Source organism: Manis javanica, chromosome 8, assembly GCF_040802235.1.
Source record: "Manis javanica isolate MJ-LG chromosome 8, MJ_LKY, whole genome shotgun sequence".
Taxonomy (NCBI): Eukaryota; Metazoa; Chordata; class Mammalia; order Pholidota; family Manidae; genus Manis; species Manis javanica.
In genome coordinates, this window is record NC_133163.1 from 94,667,167 (window position 1) to 94,686,218 (window position 19,052).

Sequence of the window (19,052 nt, forward strand, 5' to 3'; positions counted from 1 at the left end):
ACAGGTCAGCTAGAGGTGGACACACAGCCTGCCTAATAATTGGATGGATGCTACCTGGCTGGAAGATGGAGCTGATTGGTGGATCAAAATCTCACTGGGAAACCTTCCATTTTTAGTTTAAATGTCTAATAAAATTATACTCCATGAAGCACTATTATATTGTATGCTGCTATTTAACCATTAAAAAGTGAAGTTGATCACCAGTGATTATTATTACCCTACCAAAAGATTGTTTTAAGTGGTTTTTGGTATGTGAAGTAAATTTGGTAGAGTTGTACTTTGTAAATTTTTCTATTACTTTAAAATACAACTTTTTACTTATAATATATCCAAAGTTAGAATAAAACATATCTTATAAAGAAGTTGTTCTGTTTTAGATGTTTATTTGCTGAAGTCTATTTTTGTATTTCTTCAGGTTTACGTGAGATTAAGACCGTTCTTCAGGGAATTCCTGGAACGGATGTCTCAGATGTATGAGGTAAACATGCTTAAGTTAACTACATAAGTATTTTTATTTTATTCAATACAGTACCCATATTTAGATCATGTATAATGATTACTTCTTTTCCCCTGAATTTGTAGATCATTCTTTTTACTGCTTCTAAGAAGGTGTATGCAGACAAGTTACTGAACATACTAGACCCTAAAAAGCAACTGGTCAGGTAAATTTAATTAAGAAATAGTGGAAATGTCTGTCACACTGATTATGAAATTACTATGATTCTATTTAATTTTGATGGCCATTTTCAGTCGGCTGCATATTTAGAGATTTGTTGTTAAATGGTGAATATAAATTTTTTAAGCCCCCAAACTCTTTAGGAGTTTCTAATGATAAAACTCCAGACAGACGTTCTTTAAAGGATACAAAGATCAAATGCATTCACTGTTACATCTGTATCCTCACTTATTTTGAGATTGGGGGGAGATTGGGGATTATGTGGAAGTTTTCGCTGTGTGCATGTTTTCACTTCCTTATTATGTCTCTGAGATAATGCATGTTATGTCACCTTTTCAATGGCATAAATAAAAGTTGATTTTACCAGAAAGGATCAAAATAAATTATTTTGCTTATTTCAAGAGCAAATTTCTCTTCCATGGAAAGAAAATGTTACATGAATCTAATTGGAAATTGCATTTGGTTTAGTCATTCAGGTTATCCTGATCTGGACTTAGTTTCTTGTGTGTCTTCTTAGCTAACAGATGCAGTGTGTTCCTGGTTAGGTGGGAGTGCCTTGGGTGATTTTAATATATTTGAAAATTAGCTCCATTATTTCCTTCAACTAAAGTGAGATACTGCTGCATCCTCTTAGGTTGGAAGTGAATCTCTGAGTTTTTGACCAAGAGCTGAGAGAGGTGCCATAAAAAGTTTATAAACACTTTAATATCTGGGTATTCATTTTCTTGAATACTTTATCCCCACATTCTTAGTGGAAAATCCTCAACTTAATTTCTGTTAATAGTACTTTTATTATCAAGTGGTTGCAACTATGCTGTAAGACTTTTCCTAATGTCCCCGTTTAGGAGATTTCTTTATAAACAGAACTGTGTTTTTTTTTTTTAATCTAAAGGATAAAAATTGTCTTTGTAGTCAGTTTCCACTTTTTCTTCCATATAAGCAAGCTTCAGACCCACAAATGAAAATGACATTTCCCATTCATAAAAATATAATTTATGCTCATTTTACCTAACTTTATAAAAGTATACAAATAGTTTTGCTTAGATGACTTCATTCATTCTGAAGATTTCTATCATCACCTCCAATGTTCTAGGGAACAATGATGAGCAACACAAGCTTCCAATTGGAGCTTTCATTTTACTGGGGGACAAATCATAGTCATGGAATTACAATGTTATAAATTAACACCCATGTTTTAAACTAGTTTTTGTAAAATCTGCACATTCGGGAGTTTAAATTTATTTTATCTCGTATTTTGAAAAACTTAAAAACAGGAAAAACTTTTGAACAGTATATAGAATTCATTAGAGTGCCCTAGGAAGTTAGTGACAAGGCAGACTTAGAAATTTCTATGATCTCTGAATCCCATGAGTCCAAATGGAAATTTGATGACTGGCTAAAGTAGTTTCTTTCTGAAGCTGCAGATACTCAGGTTTCTGAGTAACTGTAGGGTTTGGGTAGAATTTAATTGTTAGCATCCACATATGTTTTCAGTTGTCTCAGGCAAATTTGCTGTGGGAAGAGCTATCAGTAGTGACTTGCATGTAGATGATGTATTTGCTTCTCCAATTTCCTCACCTAAATATTTATACAAATTAAATAGGGAATCCTACTTAGGTCCCAATAGGACTTAAATACTTAGTCTGGTCTAAATTTTTTCAAAGTAGGACCATCTTTAAACCTTTACAGGTAGATGATCATTTGATTAATTAACAGTATTGTTTATAGTAAGGAGAGAAAGAACTGTGTATACTGCATTTTCTCTGGTTGTAAAATTCCTCCTCTTTGCCGTCACCATCAACTCTGACATTTTTAAGGTTTTGAGTTTTTTTTTTGTTGTTAGAGCTATAACAGATTTTGTTGGTAGAAAAATGCCTTTCTTGAAATTGCATAATTAAAAATTGAGATATGAGTAGGCCATAGCTCCTGGAAAATTGTTTAGTGGGGTTAAGACACAAGGAAGCCAAACTACCAAATTATTAATATATGCAAATGGAGTATTTCAAGGTGATCTCTATCAGTTAATAGTAATATTCAGGGACTAGTACAATATTTTGAGAGTTAAGTGGAGATTTTATAGAATTACAGTTTATAAGTATTATAAAACCTTTAATAGCTTTTTAAAATGATATAACACTTTTCAATTAAGTATTATTGGTGAAATATGAGTTTACATTTGTAATACTTAAATCTGAATTTATCACTTCATTCAGTCCTTGCTTTTCAAATGATCATACACACACTGACACCAAATTAAAAGAAAGATGGGTGTTTGGGAAAAGTTGAAATGATGGAATGTTTTGGCCTCCACGCCTTTTCTCAAAAACTATTAAGGGAAACTAAAAACATTCTTTTTTAATGCCAACACGGAAACATTCCTTCTTATATTTTCTATTCTGGCATGTACAGGGATAGGGAGGCTGTGTGGTCTTCTGGTTAGAGCAAAGGACTGGGAGCCAGGAGGATCCTGGGTTCCAATGCGGGGCTAACCACTGACTTACTGTGTGACCTTGGGCAAGTCACTTGACCTCCTTGTGCCTCAGTCAACCATCTGGAAAATTGGTTAAAAAGCAGGACCTCGCTGACAACCAGATGCTGCATCTGAACTGAGCTTTCCTGGGTAAATAAATTACAAAAACAATTTACAGAGTTTTCAATCCCTCTTTATAATTTAATATAACATTTTGGGATAAACCGAAGTTCTTTTAAGGCATAGTAATATTTGGTTGTAAGGTTTCAATAATTGCTAAGAATTTTCATAGTGAAACTATAGCCCAAAGTTTAGGCCCTCATTGTATTTGAATTTCCTTTGAGAGAGAAGATAATAAGGCTTAACTTGTAAAGCCTCTATGGGTATACGGGTATGTGTATGTGTATATGTTTAAGTATATGTTGTACTTTTTAGACCTTTTACTTATTTTTATTTTTATCATTTTTTTAGTTAACTTGATTTTATTTTTATGTTTAGGCACCGACTTTTCCGGGAACATTGTGTTTGTGTACAAGGAAACTATATAAAGGACTTAAATATCCTTGGAAGAGATCTTTCCAAAACTATAATAATTGACAACTCACCACAAGCCTTTGCATATCAGGTAGGAAGAGAGTTGCTAAACAAACTCAGTTTGAAAAAAAATAAAGTAAAATGAGGACAAATGCTGCCAAACAGAACATAGTGTGAGAAAAATTTTCACTGGTAAAATTTCCATTTAATGTCAACTTTTAGAATTAGAAATGCCAAATTGCTGTATTCCTTGTGGAAAAATATTGTTTAAATGAAGTAAAACAGAAAATCTGAGTAGTAAATCTAAATAAGAAGGGGCTCCAAGATATGCATGATTTAATACCGTTCTTACCACTTGTTGAATAGTAATAATAATTGTGAACATGTTTGAGAATTACAATAGCTTAACTATGTGCTTCTGATCTATTTGATATGATATTCTGAAATACTTTCTTAAGGTAATTTTGTCCATATATTTGTACCCTCTATTAATGATTTTTTGAAATATAACTTCAACTAGAGATAAGCCATCCTTGCAAGATATAGTTTATGTTATGAATATGTTAATATGCATCTGAGATTTCTTTTATAATAAATCAGTGCTGAATGGGATGGTAGAAAGAGATGAAACAAGATTTGCCCTTAACCTCTGTTTCAAGTGTCCATAGTAAAAAGTAAAAAAGAAAAAAGGGAAAGACCATGTATGGTATTTAAACATGTTCAACTTACATCACTATTATTTGCCTGCATTTTGAAATAAGTTTTTAAGAATATCATCTTGGTTCCTAGATAAAATCAGTTTTTCTCTATCTCGAACACAATGTTTTACATAAATATTAAAGATATTTTGCCCTAGAAATTTCTTACCAGAAAACAAATATTTTTCATTATTGTATTTAGACTCTTCAGTGAAATACCATTGTGTCAGTTTGTTATGTTCCTACTGTGTTTCAGGTTATCCTGCTACTTTTTGGGAGTAAAACAATGAAAGGGACATGGTCTTGTATAAAAGTATACTGTGTGCTTTTTGATAGTGGTCTCTGTTTACATCAGCAGTGCTCCTTCATTCACAATGCTTAGCATTGACTAATAGTAACTATTTCCTGAATCAATAAAGAATGTTTTTAGTTACATTAATACAAAGTTTGTTAATGGATCTTTCAAGTTTAGTTTGATGTACACTGAGAAATTACACTGAAAAACCAGTTAGGCTTCTTTTTATTCTGTGACATCTGTCTCTTGCACTACTGACTTGTCAAAGAACATGACAAGCATAAACCAATGGCTTTCCTTTTTCAAAGGAACTTACAGATCAGTGTTTACTTAAATCTCTTATTTCTTTTTTAAGCTTTTCCAAAGTAGGCAAAATTTAAATAAAAATAATTTAATTATTTATTTATCATTTTAGCTGTCTAATGGAATCCCTATAGAAAGCTGGTTTATGGATAAAAATGACAATGAACTCCTAAAATTGATTCCATTTCTGGAGAAGCTTGTAGAACTGGTAAGTGTATCTTATAATTTATCTTTTTCTGTTTTTGTTGCCTCAACTCTATTGAAATAAATCTTTTTAATTGCTATATATGTGCTGATTTTTTTAAAGTCAGCGTGGTGGGAGATCAAGCAAAGGTTGAAAAGGATTATAAGCATTTTCTAACCTTGTAAATTAAAATTATGCTTATCAGATTTAAAAACTTGTGAATTGAATGTTTTTATTTCACTGAGCTTTACCTTGCAACTCACTAACTAGTGGTGTTAAATTTGTTTCATTTCGTTTTCATAGTTCAGGTGTAGAATTCATGCTTATGCTGCTGAAACTTTATTCTGGGATTTTGTTTTTTTCCCCTGTATCCATGGATTAATTTTAAAACTAACAAAGTAGAATTCAGTGGCTTAATACTTTCACCTCTCTTTTAGTTTGGCCTTATGGCATAATTGTTCTTACAAAATTAAAACTTTAATGACAGTTTTGGTTTTTACATTTTTTATATTGAGGTTCATACAATAAAATGCACAGATTGTAGTGTACAGCGTGGTGAATTTTGACTTGTGCATACACTTATGTAACCATCACTCAGATCAAAATATCAAACATTCTTGCTTTTTTTTTCTCCCTTCCTACCCATTGCCCTATAGCAACCACATCTGTTTTTTGTGTTTATGAGTTCATTTATGTTTTGTTTTTGTTTTTTAGATTCCACATATAGTGAAATCATATGGTATTTGTCTTTCCCATGTCTGACTTACCTCACTGAGCATAATACCCTCTAGTCCATCTGTGTTGTTGCAAATGGCAGGATTTCTTTTTTTAATGGCTGAATAATATTCCATTGCGTATATGTACCACATCTTTTTTTTTGAAGTATCATTGATATACAATCTTAGATTGGTTTCAGATGTACAACACAGTGGTTCAGTAGTTACCCAATCAATATTAAATCCTCACCTCCTCTAATGCAGTTACTGTCAACGTAGAAAGATGTTACAGAATCATTAACTTGTGTTCTCCGTCCTATACTATCATCCCCGTTACCAACTTGTATTGTCATTGCAATTTATTGTGATCCTTTATCGACCTCCCCCTTGGTAACCATTAGTCACTTCTCAGTGTCTGTGAGTCTACTGCTGTTTTGTTCCTTCTGTTTTGCTTTGTTTCTGTATTGCACAAGTGAAATCATATGGTATTTGTCTTTCTCTGTCTTTCTGGCTTATTTCACTGAGCATAATACCCTCTAGATCCATCCATGTTGTTGCAAATGGCAGGATTTCTTTTCTTTTTATGGCTGAATAATACCCTATTGTGTATATGTACCACATCTTCTTTATCCATTCATCTATTTATTGACACTTAGGTTGCTTCCGTATTTTGGCTATTGTAAGTAATGTGACAAACATAGGAGTGCATGTATCTTTTCTAATTAGTGATTTTGCTCTATTTGGGTAAATTCCTAAAAGAGGAAATGCTGGATCATATGGTATTTCTAGTTTTACTTTTTTTGGAAACCTCCATATTGCTTTTCAAAATGGCTGCAATTTGTAATTCCACCGCAGTGTAGGAGGGTTCCCTTTTCTCCATATCCTTGCCAATACATGTTATTTCTTGTGCTGATATTAGTGCTTCTGACTGGTGTGTGTGAGGTGATACATGATTGTGGTTTTGATTAATTTCACCTGATTAGTGATGTTGAGCATCTTCTCATGTTAGTGTCTGTTTGGCCATCTGTAACGTCTAGGTTTCTTTAATCTAAATTTTATTCTAAGTTAACTTTCTGTGCAGTATCTTTGTATTTGACAAACAGAATAATCTAAGTTGTAAAATAAATAGTGGTATGTTTTTTCTGCAAAATAAGAGTGTTCATAATTTATGAGAAATCATCTCTTTGCAATTATATTGGTTTTAATGTCTTTTTCTCCACACAGAACGAAGATGTTCGACCTCACATCAGAGACAGATTTCGCTTGCATGATTTGCTGCCCCCAGATTAAGTACAAAGACTTGTCAGATCACTGAAGGGGGAGAGAATGCAGGACCCTTTTGGACTAAAACAAAAACATTGCCATTACTGTTGAAATTTTGCATTTTTGTACCCCGTCTTGCTTTTCTTATCTTTGGTGCCCAATAATAATCAAGGGTTACAGAAAGAGACTATATCTCAGATTGAATACATACAGTAGGTAGGCTAAAACAGAAGAGTCTTTAGAACTAGTGCAACTCCAGTGAAATTTTTTTATGTACAGGACATCTGCAGTTTATAAAGAATTCTGTTTCTGCCACCAGCAGTTTGACCTGTAGTCACACAGGATTTTATGATAATAACAGAGATGAAAATGGACTTTTATTTTCTCTCTGTTTGGTGCTCTAAGTGGGTTTGTAGCCACTTTTCTGTTACTTTAAGATTCTCATTTCAACAGGAATGGCCAGTAAAAGTTGTTTTATTTTTCCTGTTAAGGTTTATAACCTTTTTACATTTTTTGACCTGTATTAGATTAGAATTTCATTATGCATTCCTTTTAGTTGAGGCGCTTCATAGTTTTCTGGAAATAGTCAATTTTTAGTTTTTTATTATACATTTGAATGGCCGTTTTCCTGCTTTGTCTGCCTGCATATTGTATATTTGTTTAAATATATTCTCTACTTTTAGTCCATGTAAGTTTCATTTAGAAAGACATGCATTTATATTTTGTTTATGTAATATTCTACTGTAGGTGAAATCTTTTAAAAAATCAAGAGACTGGGTAGACAAGAATATATGAATGACTAATATTCAAAAGATTTAAACCATTGTGATGGCATGTGTTTCCAAATGGTAATATCTTGCAATGGCACACAGATTTAATAGATAAAGGTATACCTCAGATTTCACTGTGCTCACCAATCTTTGAGGAGAATGAGTTTGGTCACCTGTTGGGCTTGATTTGGTTACTGATGCCTTTGGTTTTCTCCAGGAATGAAGTATTCAGCACAGTGACTCAGTATTTTTAGTTATTCTGCATGGGCTGGTAGTACCTCTGTTATGCTCTCGGTTACAATCAACTTAAAACTGTGTAACAGTCTTGGTACCTTTCAGTAGCTATGCATAATCCTGTGGCACAGTAAACTCCCAAGCCACCAGTGCAGTTAATGTGCCCTCATAGTGGTTTTCTATGCTATATGAAAATAGTCTTCAAGCCTTGGTTCTCTAATGCAGCTACCACAAGAGGTTGATATTTTTATAGGGGTGTGTAATCTCCTTTTCGGGAGGCTTTTTATGGAAGGTAGAATTTGTAAAAGTTAATATGCTTTGCCTCTACTGCATTAACATGCCATAGGCTCAGACTGTTTTTGTGTAAAGGATGTCAAAGAACGGCACTTTTTCTAAAGAGAAGTTTGATATTTTGTATGCTTGTTAAGAAAGTACAGTATTGGAAATTAAAGGTGGACAACTGATAATTGAGAAGTATGTCACTTAATTTTTTATGTATATTACCTGTTTACTTGTACAACTTACTGTACAAATTACATGCAGCTTCATTTTCAAATGAATCCTTAAAATAAGGAAATCTTTTTAGAAAACATTTAATTTTTGTATTTTTGATTTTAAAGGCATGAGTTATGTCAATTTTCAGTGTATTAATGAAGATTTTAACTTTTCATCAGGTTGAGTGTTTTCTTACTATATTATCTGTTGTGTATGTAGTTAGCATATTGTGTCACTGAACTGTTTAAAAACCTAGCATGTAGAGCAAGCCTGTTTTGTGGAAAATCCTTATTCATTAAAAAATAATCATGGCAGATTTTCTGCAAAGAAAAAAAAGCAAAAGCATTTGCAATTCAGAATACTGTTTTCTTTTGGTTTTGTTTTCATTTTAATTTAAAGAAAGGTATTTTGCTTGCAGGAAAAAGTACTACAGATTCATTTTAATGAGAATCTTTGAAATGTATTTATCTTTAGGGCATCTGGGCATCTTTATGCTGTTTGTCTTCTGTCTTTCTTGAAATAAAATGTACATACGTTACCTTTACATATCCTCTTCTCAAAATTGTGAACCTAGTTCATATTTCTCCATGCTCCCTTTTTATGCTCAAATAGCAAAACTCAAAACCTATACAAGATCTAAATTTCCAGTGTACATGATAATTGCTGAAAGCTCTTCTGATTAAATACAGTCTCAAAGGGCTTTCCCATAACTGAAGGGAAATGTAAGCACCTATACCAATGTGCCTATTGGGCACTTTAAGTAAACACCAACTATAACTGTATGTTATTAATGGTAAAGCTGTTTTCAGTCCTGTGCTAGGAGAGTTCCTTTAAGTCAACTGACAAGTAGGCAATTAAGCATAATAAGGTTCTGTAAATAAACTAAGGGGAATTTTATATGGCCTGAGAAAATTTTAGACCAGTTTTCATAAATTTTTCATTACTTGATTTGAGTCATTTTGTTTGTTAATACATAATTTAAAATTTTCAAAAATGACAATTATCCAGCTTCCTCCCACCTTAATATGATGCTTTATCTTCTCATTACCCCTTGCTTTTATCTGTTGGTAGACGTTACCTTAAACACTTCCATCTAGTTAAGCGGAGGTGTAATTTTATTGAGATGTGCCCAGTCCCTTCAGTTCACCCACAAAATACGAACTCTTAAAGACACTAGTAAGTACAGGGGATGGATACCTGATAAGATGCAGCAAAAGTGACCTACCTATATATACATTACAGCTCTGCAGTACATACTGTAATTGTGGTATTTCCAGTGATAAATGTCTGACTTTTAAGACATTGTTTTAAATATGTGTATCGTCAGGATGTTTTAATCAGTTGTGTTTTTTAATTCCATGTAATATATGTAGCCCTGATCAGATTTATATCACCATATTTCTCCTTGGGTCTTAAAAAATAAGTACCAATTTGAAACCATAAATTGTTTTATATTAGCTAGTATGTGTATTTATTTACCTGATGGCTTTAACATGTTTCCCAAATTTTGGGGGAGATTTGTTGAAAACATTGTAACTTCTATAAATGGCTATTTTCTTGTAACTGTCAGTGAAAATGGATGTGTACATTGTTTTTTTATATTTCTCTGCTTTTTCTTGTTTGTTTCTTGTTTTTTAGGGTTAAACAATGTTTTTTTTTTAAGTTGTCTTTGGCCAGTGACTTTCTCAGCTAGTTATTAATTGCATTCAGCCTTCTAAAGAAGTTCATTTTTTTCATTGTTTTGTACAGTCGACTTGCCTGAAAAAAAAGAGAGATTTCATCTCATCAGTGAAGACAGCATTTCATTATTCCTACAGATCTTTACAGCGAGCACAGAATTCTTCATAAGGACCAGGTCTCCTCCACATCTTGTGTCAATCACATAAAGCTGAAATGTAAAGGACACTGAAGCCTTCATTAAATGTACTAACATGATGGTATTATATACACATCATTAGCTAGTTAAGGTTTTCTGACCTGACTTCTCTTTGTCTTCCTAGGTATTTATTTGTTACCTCTTTTCATCATTTGTATCTAAATTAACTTAGTTAAATGTTACCCACTTAATAACTATGCCAAGCAACTAGGAAAGAATGTTTATTTTATTTCCCCTTATAGGGGAAGAGTGGACTGGGAACAGAAATGTATGGGCCAAAAGGCCTTAGGCTGTCATTCACTCACTTTGTTCCTCATGAACTATACTGAGTATTTTCTCAGTGCTGATGTGCTTGATGATGTCATTATTTTTCATGTCTTCCCCTGAGTTGAAAGCCTGCTAGGAACCTGTATAAAATACATTTGAAGTTTTCAAAATAACCATAAAACTCAGTATCTTATATTTAAATGCCACTTAAATTATTATTGGAATCCAAGTCTCACTCATTAGGATACATTTTTATAAAATGTTTCTCTGTATCTTGAATTGAAATTGCTTGCCCAAAGGCAAGAGTTCTGGAGGATATAATGAATGCATTTTGAGAACATTTTTTAAAGGGGATAAGATAGCAACAACTTTCTACTTAGTTACTTAATGATTGTTTTGATATTAGTTAATATTATAAAATACATCTGTGGTTCTCAAACCTGCTTATTAGAATTACTCTGAGGGTCTTTTGAAATAAAGATTTCTGAGGCCTAGCCCCTGCAGAAATGTCCCACTGGATCGAGAGTGACCCTAAGAGTTCTGTGTTGTATTTTAAAAGTTCTCCAAGTAATTCTAATAGCAAGGTTTGGGAAACCACTGTTTTAAATAATGTGACAGTGGCTTGAGAGTAGGCAACAAAATAAAAGTTTACCAGACATCTCTTTGTGGTAGAGTTTTCTTTTTCTAAACTGGGACCAGATTTGACAGAACTTATTCAAGATACATAGAGGAATGATGAAGATTGAGGCTACTGCTCATTATCATTCTTGTCTTTCATATTTTTTAAGAGTTTGCATTTCTAGCAATTGGAATAGTTGATCATATACATAGCTGAAGGACATCCCTGAATGAGACCATTATATATACTAACTGTAAAATATTCCACTATTTTTTTATTTTATAAATCTTCATAGAGTAAGCAATGAAATACTACTTTCATCTTTTGAAATGAGATTTTTCAAGGCAATGTCCTTTTGGCATTAAGGTAGGGGGGAATTAATATTCTCTCTGCATTTATTCCACATGAATCAGTATAAAGTCATGGACATTTAAAAATCTCAATTTAATTTCTACATATTTACTATGCAGTATAGCAGTGAACAAGTAATCTAGAGTTAGTTTTCTCATCTTCAAATGCCCTGATCACCCTACCTCACAGGGTTGTTGTGGGGATAAATAAAACTTTTATGGAAGCACTTTTCTTTGATGATATTTTATCAGCCTTTAGAAACAATATATAACACCTTATATTTGTATAGTGCTTTTTTTGTTTACAAGTACACAGGTTTTTTAAAATATTCCCATTTGATGATATTCAGGAGAGACTTGTAAGGAACACACAGTAGGTTCAGAGAGAGCTGTGACCATTGACCTCACAGCTTTTCTGAGATACTTGAATTTAAGTATCACTACAACATGCTATTTCCCAAGGCCTTCATATTCTTGTATAATCTTGTTTGTATATACAAAGCTTTCTCAAGTTTGTTAGTCAGTTTAGCCAATAAAATGTTTATAAAGTAGTAACAATGCAAAAGTTTGTGGTACAACTAGGTCCTAGAGTTTAACAATCCAATTTTCAAACTAGAAGGAAATTCCAGCTTCTAAGTGAATATGTTTATTTTACAGATAAGGGAGTGTTTAAAAGTATCTTCCCAAAATCACAGAGCTTGGATTAGAATCTAGGTCTCTTAATTGCCATTACTCAAAGAAGTGACTTTAGGAAAACTATGCAGAAGTGAAATAAAGCCTGAATAAAGAAGGGGTTAATAAAGTAGAGATAAATGGCAAGAAAGAACCTGATTGTGTTGAGCTAAGATGAGAAATTTACACTTGATGTAATAATGTATGGCATAAGTTATGGATTAAGTAACTTGAACCAACATAACTACAAAATAGTACCCTGATCCCACCCCAGTGTCTGGTGAGGCTCTTTTCCCAGCTTTATTGACTAAAACTGACATATAACACTTAAGTTGTACAAGGTGAAAGTATTTACCACTGTAAGGTTAACACATCCTTCACATCACGTAATTACCATTTTTGTTACGGTGAGAACATTTAAAATCTCATAGCAACTTCCAAGTATACAATACAGTATTAACTACTCACCGTGGTGTACATTTGTGAAAAGTTAGAACCTCCTGCAACTAGAGGTCTGTACCCTTTGACCAGCATCTTTTCCACCCTTAAGCCCTGGCTGGGTTAAGACTTGATAACAATTTTCCCTAAGCTACCAAGGAGTTTAAAGCACAGACAGGTTTGAGAGTCAGTGCAGTAGGCCTTTAGAAATAACTGACTGGACTTCGGTGAACAGTTGACTTGGAAGTATGGTTAGTAAAAGCATAAAGTTCAGAGTCAAACGACCTAAATTCAAGTGATAACTCATCTTCAGGATAGAGAAAGTAGTTCTCGAGCCTCAATTTTTTCACTCATAAAATGAGCACACCAAGACTTACCTTTGAGAATTATAGAGATGAAATGTAAAATTAGGTTATAAACTGTAGAGCAATATACAAATAACTACCAAAATGGGAGTGTTAAGCTAGCTCGTTGTCTTCAGAGTGTTTGACACACATATAAAAGGTTTTGGGAGATGTGTGAAGCTCAAGGGGGCAGGAAAGGGCAGTAGAATCAGGGTGAGCTTGTGAGGGAGAGCTTATTAGAAAAACGAGCTGTAGGGCACATTCAAATGAAGACTTGGAGAAGTGATGATGGAGAGGTCATGTGACTTAACATGTTTGATGAAAAGATGCTGACTAAAATGGGTGATGAAATTAGGATTGAGTGGCTTAAGTCTGGTAAGTAGTCAGGGTAGCAGGCTCATAAAAATGATTGCAGTTAGGAGTCCTAGTAATGGATAAAGCAAATGAACTAGGGCTTTAGTGTCTACCATATAGGGAACTTGATGTATGACAATATTTTGTTGAAGGTAGCTATAACTAGCTTTTCTAATGACAGAAGTCATTTTTAAACTACCGTAGCCATATGTTAGGCACTATGCCAGGCTCTGCAAGTGGCAGAATAAAACCAACCTGACGCTGCCCTCAAGCTTATGGTCTAGCAGTGGGGACTGACGGTTCTGTTGGCAAAAGGGTCATGAAGAAGAAGAGGGGCTTCGGAGGTGCTAATAAACTAGTTTGGAAGTCAGACTTGGGTTGGCTGAAAAAGTATTGTTTAAACAGATCTGTAGAATATTTAAAGAATGTAAAGCGGCGTTCCTCTCTGAAGTTGCCCGCACTTTCTAAGTACGTAACCTTTTAATAAACTTTCTCTCTCCAACCTTTCAGGGAGCCTCTCCTTGCTGAGGCTGCCTGCTGCACTTCTCTCTAAGTAACTAAATAAAACTTTCACTCTGCAAAAAAAAAAAAATGTAAAGCTAAGCTTTGTTGGGTGGGGTTAGTAAAATCAAGCAGGGAGTGAATCATCAGTTTGTCTTAATGCATAAGGGATAGAGAGCGTGTGTGGAAATCAGTTAGAAAAGTTACACAGAAGTTGACCTATTCCTTCACACAATGTATTCCCTTTCTCCAAGACAACATATGGTCAGTGTACTGGGTGCTGTCATCATAATGGACCATCTGAGGTCAAGAGATCGATACTCTTATTTAGTGTACGGCTTGTCTGGTTTACTGAAAAGAATAAGAAAGTACTCTAGGATTTCATGGTACCCTGTAAAAGTTAAGTATTGAAAAGTGTACAGGAGTTGAATGGAGACAGATGCTGTCATTTCCTGTCTTTTAAGGTTCTTGGGTAAGGTTTTGAGGAGGGAGGAGGTTGAAATGAAAAAGATCTCTATATTAAATCTTATAAAGCAAATCTTTTAACATGTAATAACTCAGGAATTTGATATTTTATAACTGAGCTTTAACCTGGTCTATTTGTAATTAAAAGCTCTTCAGTTTTACCTTATTTCATCTGTATGAAATTTTGAGTCTGGTACTTGAGGCACTTCCACTTAAAAGCCATGATCACCTGTTTCATTTCTGTCATTTACAATCCTATACTTTGACGAAGTTCTTGAAGGCAGAGGTTTTAATGTTAATTTGTCCAAAAAACATTGATCAATTATTCTGCTCATCTGTAAAATAGGAATACTGTTATGTGGGCTTACAGAGTCACAGGTTAGTATTAAGAACTAAATGAAGTCCCCAGCACATAGTTCTAGACAATTGCTTTTTCCCAGTTTATTTCAAAAAGCAGCAGGCACAATGTTGTAAATTCTTAATTTCTACTTCAAAAGTTTACCAGTGCTGCATACACATAGCCCATGTATTTTTCCATAGCACCTCCAACCCCAAGCCCTGTTTTCAATTATATGTGGTTTAATACCTTGAACTTAATATCCCCCAAACCTAGAATAGTACTTGAGGGCAGGCACTCAATAATTATTTGTTGAATAAATGAAGGAATGAACTCATTTCAAAGTTTGGACTTCTATTTTTAAGTCCAGAAAATCGACTCATTCAGTGCGACCAGAATTGATGAGACTCAGGGGAACTGATTCATACTAATTAAACTAAAAAGACACTAATTTTTAGGCCACATTTCAGTTTAATTCATTTACTGTTGCAAGTTTCCTCCTTATGAAACTAAATCACAATCAGTTGCCTGACTGGTAAGTGTAGAATCAGAAAGTCTATTTTAAAAATAATAATGGCTAATAACAAGTCAATAGAATGCCCTCATTTCTACTAGGTATCTGCCAAAAGTCTGCAGGTCAGCCTAACCTTTTCTCTAGAGATTATCAAAATTTTGTTCTTTGGCCTCACCTTCCCTATATTGCACCTCCTTTCTGTTTACATTTTTCCCCCTAATATACCTTAGAACACCTTCAGGCACATTGATACAGATGACTACATTACCACTTAAGAAAGAGTCTTGCTCTCCTGAGACTCCACCTTGTAGTAGCTGGAGCTGGCACATTCTTAGCCACTTACTATTTCCTACTTGAGGTTGCTACAGTGCTGTGGGCTTGCTAGTAATGTAATACAGATGCGTCTTTCTTTGGGACCCCACTGTATTTTTCTTTTGAGACTACCTTTCATGAAGAGAAACAATGGCTTGATGGGCAGGTTTTCCTAGGGAAAAAAAGTTTTGCATAAAAATTTATTCATGCAGTCATTCAATAGTTATTAAATGCCTACTATATGCCAAACTATGTACACAGACAAGTACAGTGGAGCTTAGCCTCTAAACATCTTTTACGTTTAATTAGAGATGCATTTGTTAAAATTTTTAGCCGCGGTCAAGAAGGGAATTTACTGGGAAGATACTGGGGTACCTTATAGCATTTAAGGGAGAGCTGGACAACTGGGCATGAAGGTTAGGCAGGAGGAAGTATGGTGGCCTGGGAAATCTTCAGGAGTTCATGGTCTTCCCTTCAGGCTGCTGTCATCAGCCGCCAACTCCAAGGCACTAAGAGTCTTGAGTTCCAAATTCTAAAGTCCCGGGAAAGAATCTTTTTGTTACCACTGCAAAATTCACCTCAAAACTTAAGAAGCTTAAGATAGCTTATTTCTTACAGATCTGTGGGTTGACTACGCTCAGTTGGGTAACTCTTGCTTGGGGTCTTCCGTGGTCACATTTCAAATGGTGCTTGGGGTGGGATCCTCTGAAGGCCCAACTCGCCTGGAGACTTAAGATGGCTTCTTCACTCCCAAGTCTGGCATCTCTGCTGGGATGTTTGGGAAAGCCAGGTGCTGGCTGATTATTATTCTCCCCCTGAACAGCCTCTCTATATGGTCAGCTTGAAACAGCACAGCAGTCATAGGGTAGTAAGAATGCCTGAATGGCAGCTGGCTCTCCCAAGACTGAGCACCCCAAAGGCACAGGTGAGGCCACAGGGCATGTTAACAGCTTACCTTTAGGTGTCACATCTGCCCCATTCTACTGCTCAGATATGAACCATCAGATGAGCCCAGTCTCAGAGAGGAAACTACGTACGGGCTTGAATGCTGGTCACTGAAGGGCCATCTCTGGAAACTAGTTTCCAGAGAATCTGATGATTCCACTGGATTACTTACATCTCACTTAGCAGCAGATCCAGATTTTATATGGTTTGAAACATACAATTTGGAGGGCTTTCCTGAAGAACAGAAAGGCCCATGCAACAAGGAGACCTGAAGCTGAAGTTACATTAACTTCACAGTCAATCTGCTTCTGCAAATCAGCTATTACAGGAACAAACATGGCTTTGGGGGGTCCACTTACTCTTACCTACCAGGTCAATTTCCAGAAAAGGAGGAATCACTGGGAATTTTTTCCACCCCTCCCCAGGATTGTCCAGTGTTTGGTTCAATCTAATCTGATCGTTAGAACAACTAGAACTCAGTTCTCCTGACTTCCAATAGTGAATTTTTGAATATACCATAATCCACAGTATTTAAAAAACTTTTTTTTACAAAAAAAACCCCCAAAACAAACAAAAATGTGGTAGAATTGGAAGGATACATATTAAAAAAAATAATAACTTTACTATCCTTTCTGTAAGTTTTTCCTTTAGCTTCTCCTTAAATGTTAATAACCTTCAAGGTTCCTTCTTCTATCCTATCTTCAGATGGCCTCTACTTTCACATGACTCCATCCACTACCATAATCAGATGACTCCTAATCCTTTGTAGCTCAGACCTCTGGTTCCAAATGCACATTAGACATTCCTATTTCCATGTCCCACAGGAATATCAAGATTGTGTGGCCAAAACTTAATTTGTCCTTATTAACATGAGACACTATTCAATTGTTTTCAAAAACATTGAGCATTTGCTACATGCCAGCTCCTGGGAATGCAGTAGTAAAGAATACAGACAAGGTCCCTGGGTTTCAAACAGGCATTAAATAAGTAAACAAGATCACTAGAGATTGTGATAAATGCCATGACAAAAACAGAGTGATGAGATAAAGTAATTGGGGGAGGCCCCTTGCAGTAGGGGAAGCAGGGAAGAGCTTTATTATGCAAAGATAACATTTGAACGCTGAAGGAGGAAGAAAAGCCAACCATGCAAAAGAAGAATGAACAAAGCATTGTAGTTGGAACAGCAAGTAAAAAGTTCAAAAATAAGAAAAGGCTTAGTAGGCTCGAGGGCCAATAGGAATGAAGTTAATGAAAGACTGGCATAGGGCTAGTGGGAAGTAAGAGTCAGACTATGCACGGCCTTGTAGGCCACTTTTAAGAAGTTGGATTTTACTCTCAAAATTATAAGAAGCCACTAAAGGGATTTCAACTGGGAGAAAGGGGTGTCATGATGTGATTTACATTTTTAAATAAGCAAAAACTGCCTGGTATATAGTGAATGGACTGTAGAGGATGAAGAGTGGAAGAAGGGAAAAAACAACTGGGAGGTTATTATGGTAGAAAAGTCTAGAGAAAGCTTGGATTGAGGTGGTTGTAAGATATATGGAGGAAATTAAATGGATTGAAGATTAGTAACTTCTAAGATGAAGTAAATCACAGAACTTGGAGGTAGACTGAATGCAGAGGCTGAGAGAAAGGAAGAAAGCAAGGATAGCTCCCAGGTTTTTGACTCCAGGGCCTATATAAGGGTGTTGCCACCACTCAATCTCCAAAGGCATTACCCTCTACTTCTCCCTTTCCCTCCCCCTCTCCCCCATATCCAATCAGTCGCTGCATTAAGGTTATACAGAGAAACAGAACCAATATGATATGTATATATACACAAAGAGATTTATTTTAAGGATTGGCTCACATGACTGTGGGAGCCAGCAAGTCCAAAGTCTGCAGGGAGGGCCAGCAGGCTGGAGACCCAGGAAAGAGCTGGTGTTACAGCATCCAAGTGCAGTCAGGAGGCAGAATTCCTTTTCCTCACTGGGTTTTCTTACGGCTTTCAACTGATTGGATGAGACCCATCCACATTCTGGAGAGTAATCTGCAGATTTACTCAATCTACTGACCTGAATATCAATTAAATATAATAAATACATATATTCACAGCAACAAGACTGTTTCACAAAAACTTGGGTGCCATGGCCTATCCAAACTGACACATAAAATTAACCATCACAGCCATTAAATTTTGTTCATTTTGGCCCTTAAATCTCAGATTGGTTCCTTCCTCTACTTTGCTATTGCCTTACTTTAGCTTTGTATTCTCATTTAATTAATTCATATTTACTTAATATTAGATACTGGGCCAAATGCTCAGGCACAACTGAATAAAAGATAAATTGTGCCCTAGGGACCTTACATTCCAGCCTTTCCCTGCCTGCTTCCAATCCATCTTTATAAATGGATGCCTGTATATCAAAATGTTCCTC

General features: G+C 35.0%; 1 protein-coding gene across 3 annotated transcripts in view; it reads left to right on the top strand.

The window, feature by feature from the left end:
* The window catches only part of CTDSPL2 (CTD small phosphatase like 2), a 78,595-nt gene extending 69,409 nt beyond the window's left edge, over positions 1 to 9,186 (top strand). For all 3 annotated transcript variants that reach the window (XM_037022167.2, XM_037022169.2, XM_037022168.2), the window contains exons 9-13: positions 416 to 478; positions 583 to 662; positions 3,645 to 3,771; positions 5,089 to 5,184; positions 7,101 to 9,186. In XM_037022167.2, coding sequence (XP_036878062.1) covers positions 416 to 478; positions 583 to 662; positions 3,645 to 3,771; positions 5,089 to 5,184; positions 7,101 to 7,166 — 432 coding nt within the window. In that variant the 3' untranslated portion in view covers positions 7,167 to 9,186. The remainder of the gene's footprint in view (positions 1 to 415; positions 479 to 582; positions 663 to 3,644; positions 3,772 to 5,088; positions 5,185 to 7,100) is intronic.
* The last annotated feature ends 9,866 nt before the right edge of the window (positions 9,187 to 19,052 follow it).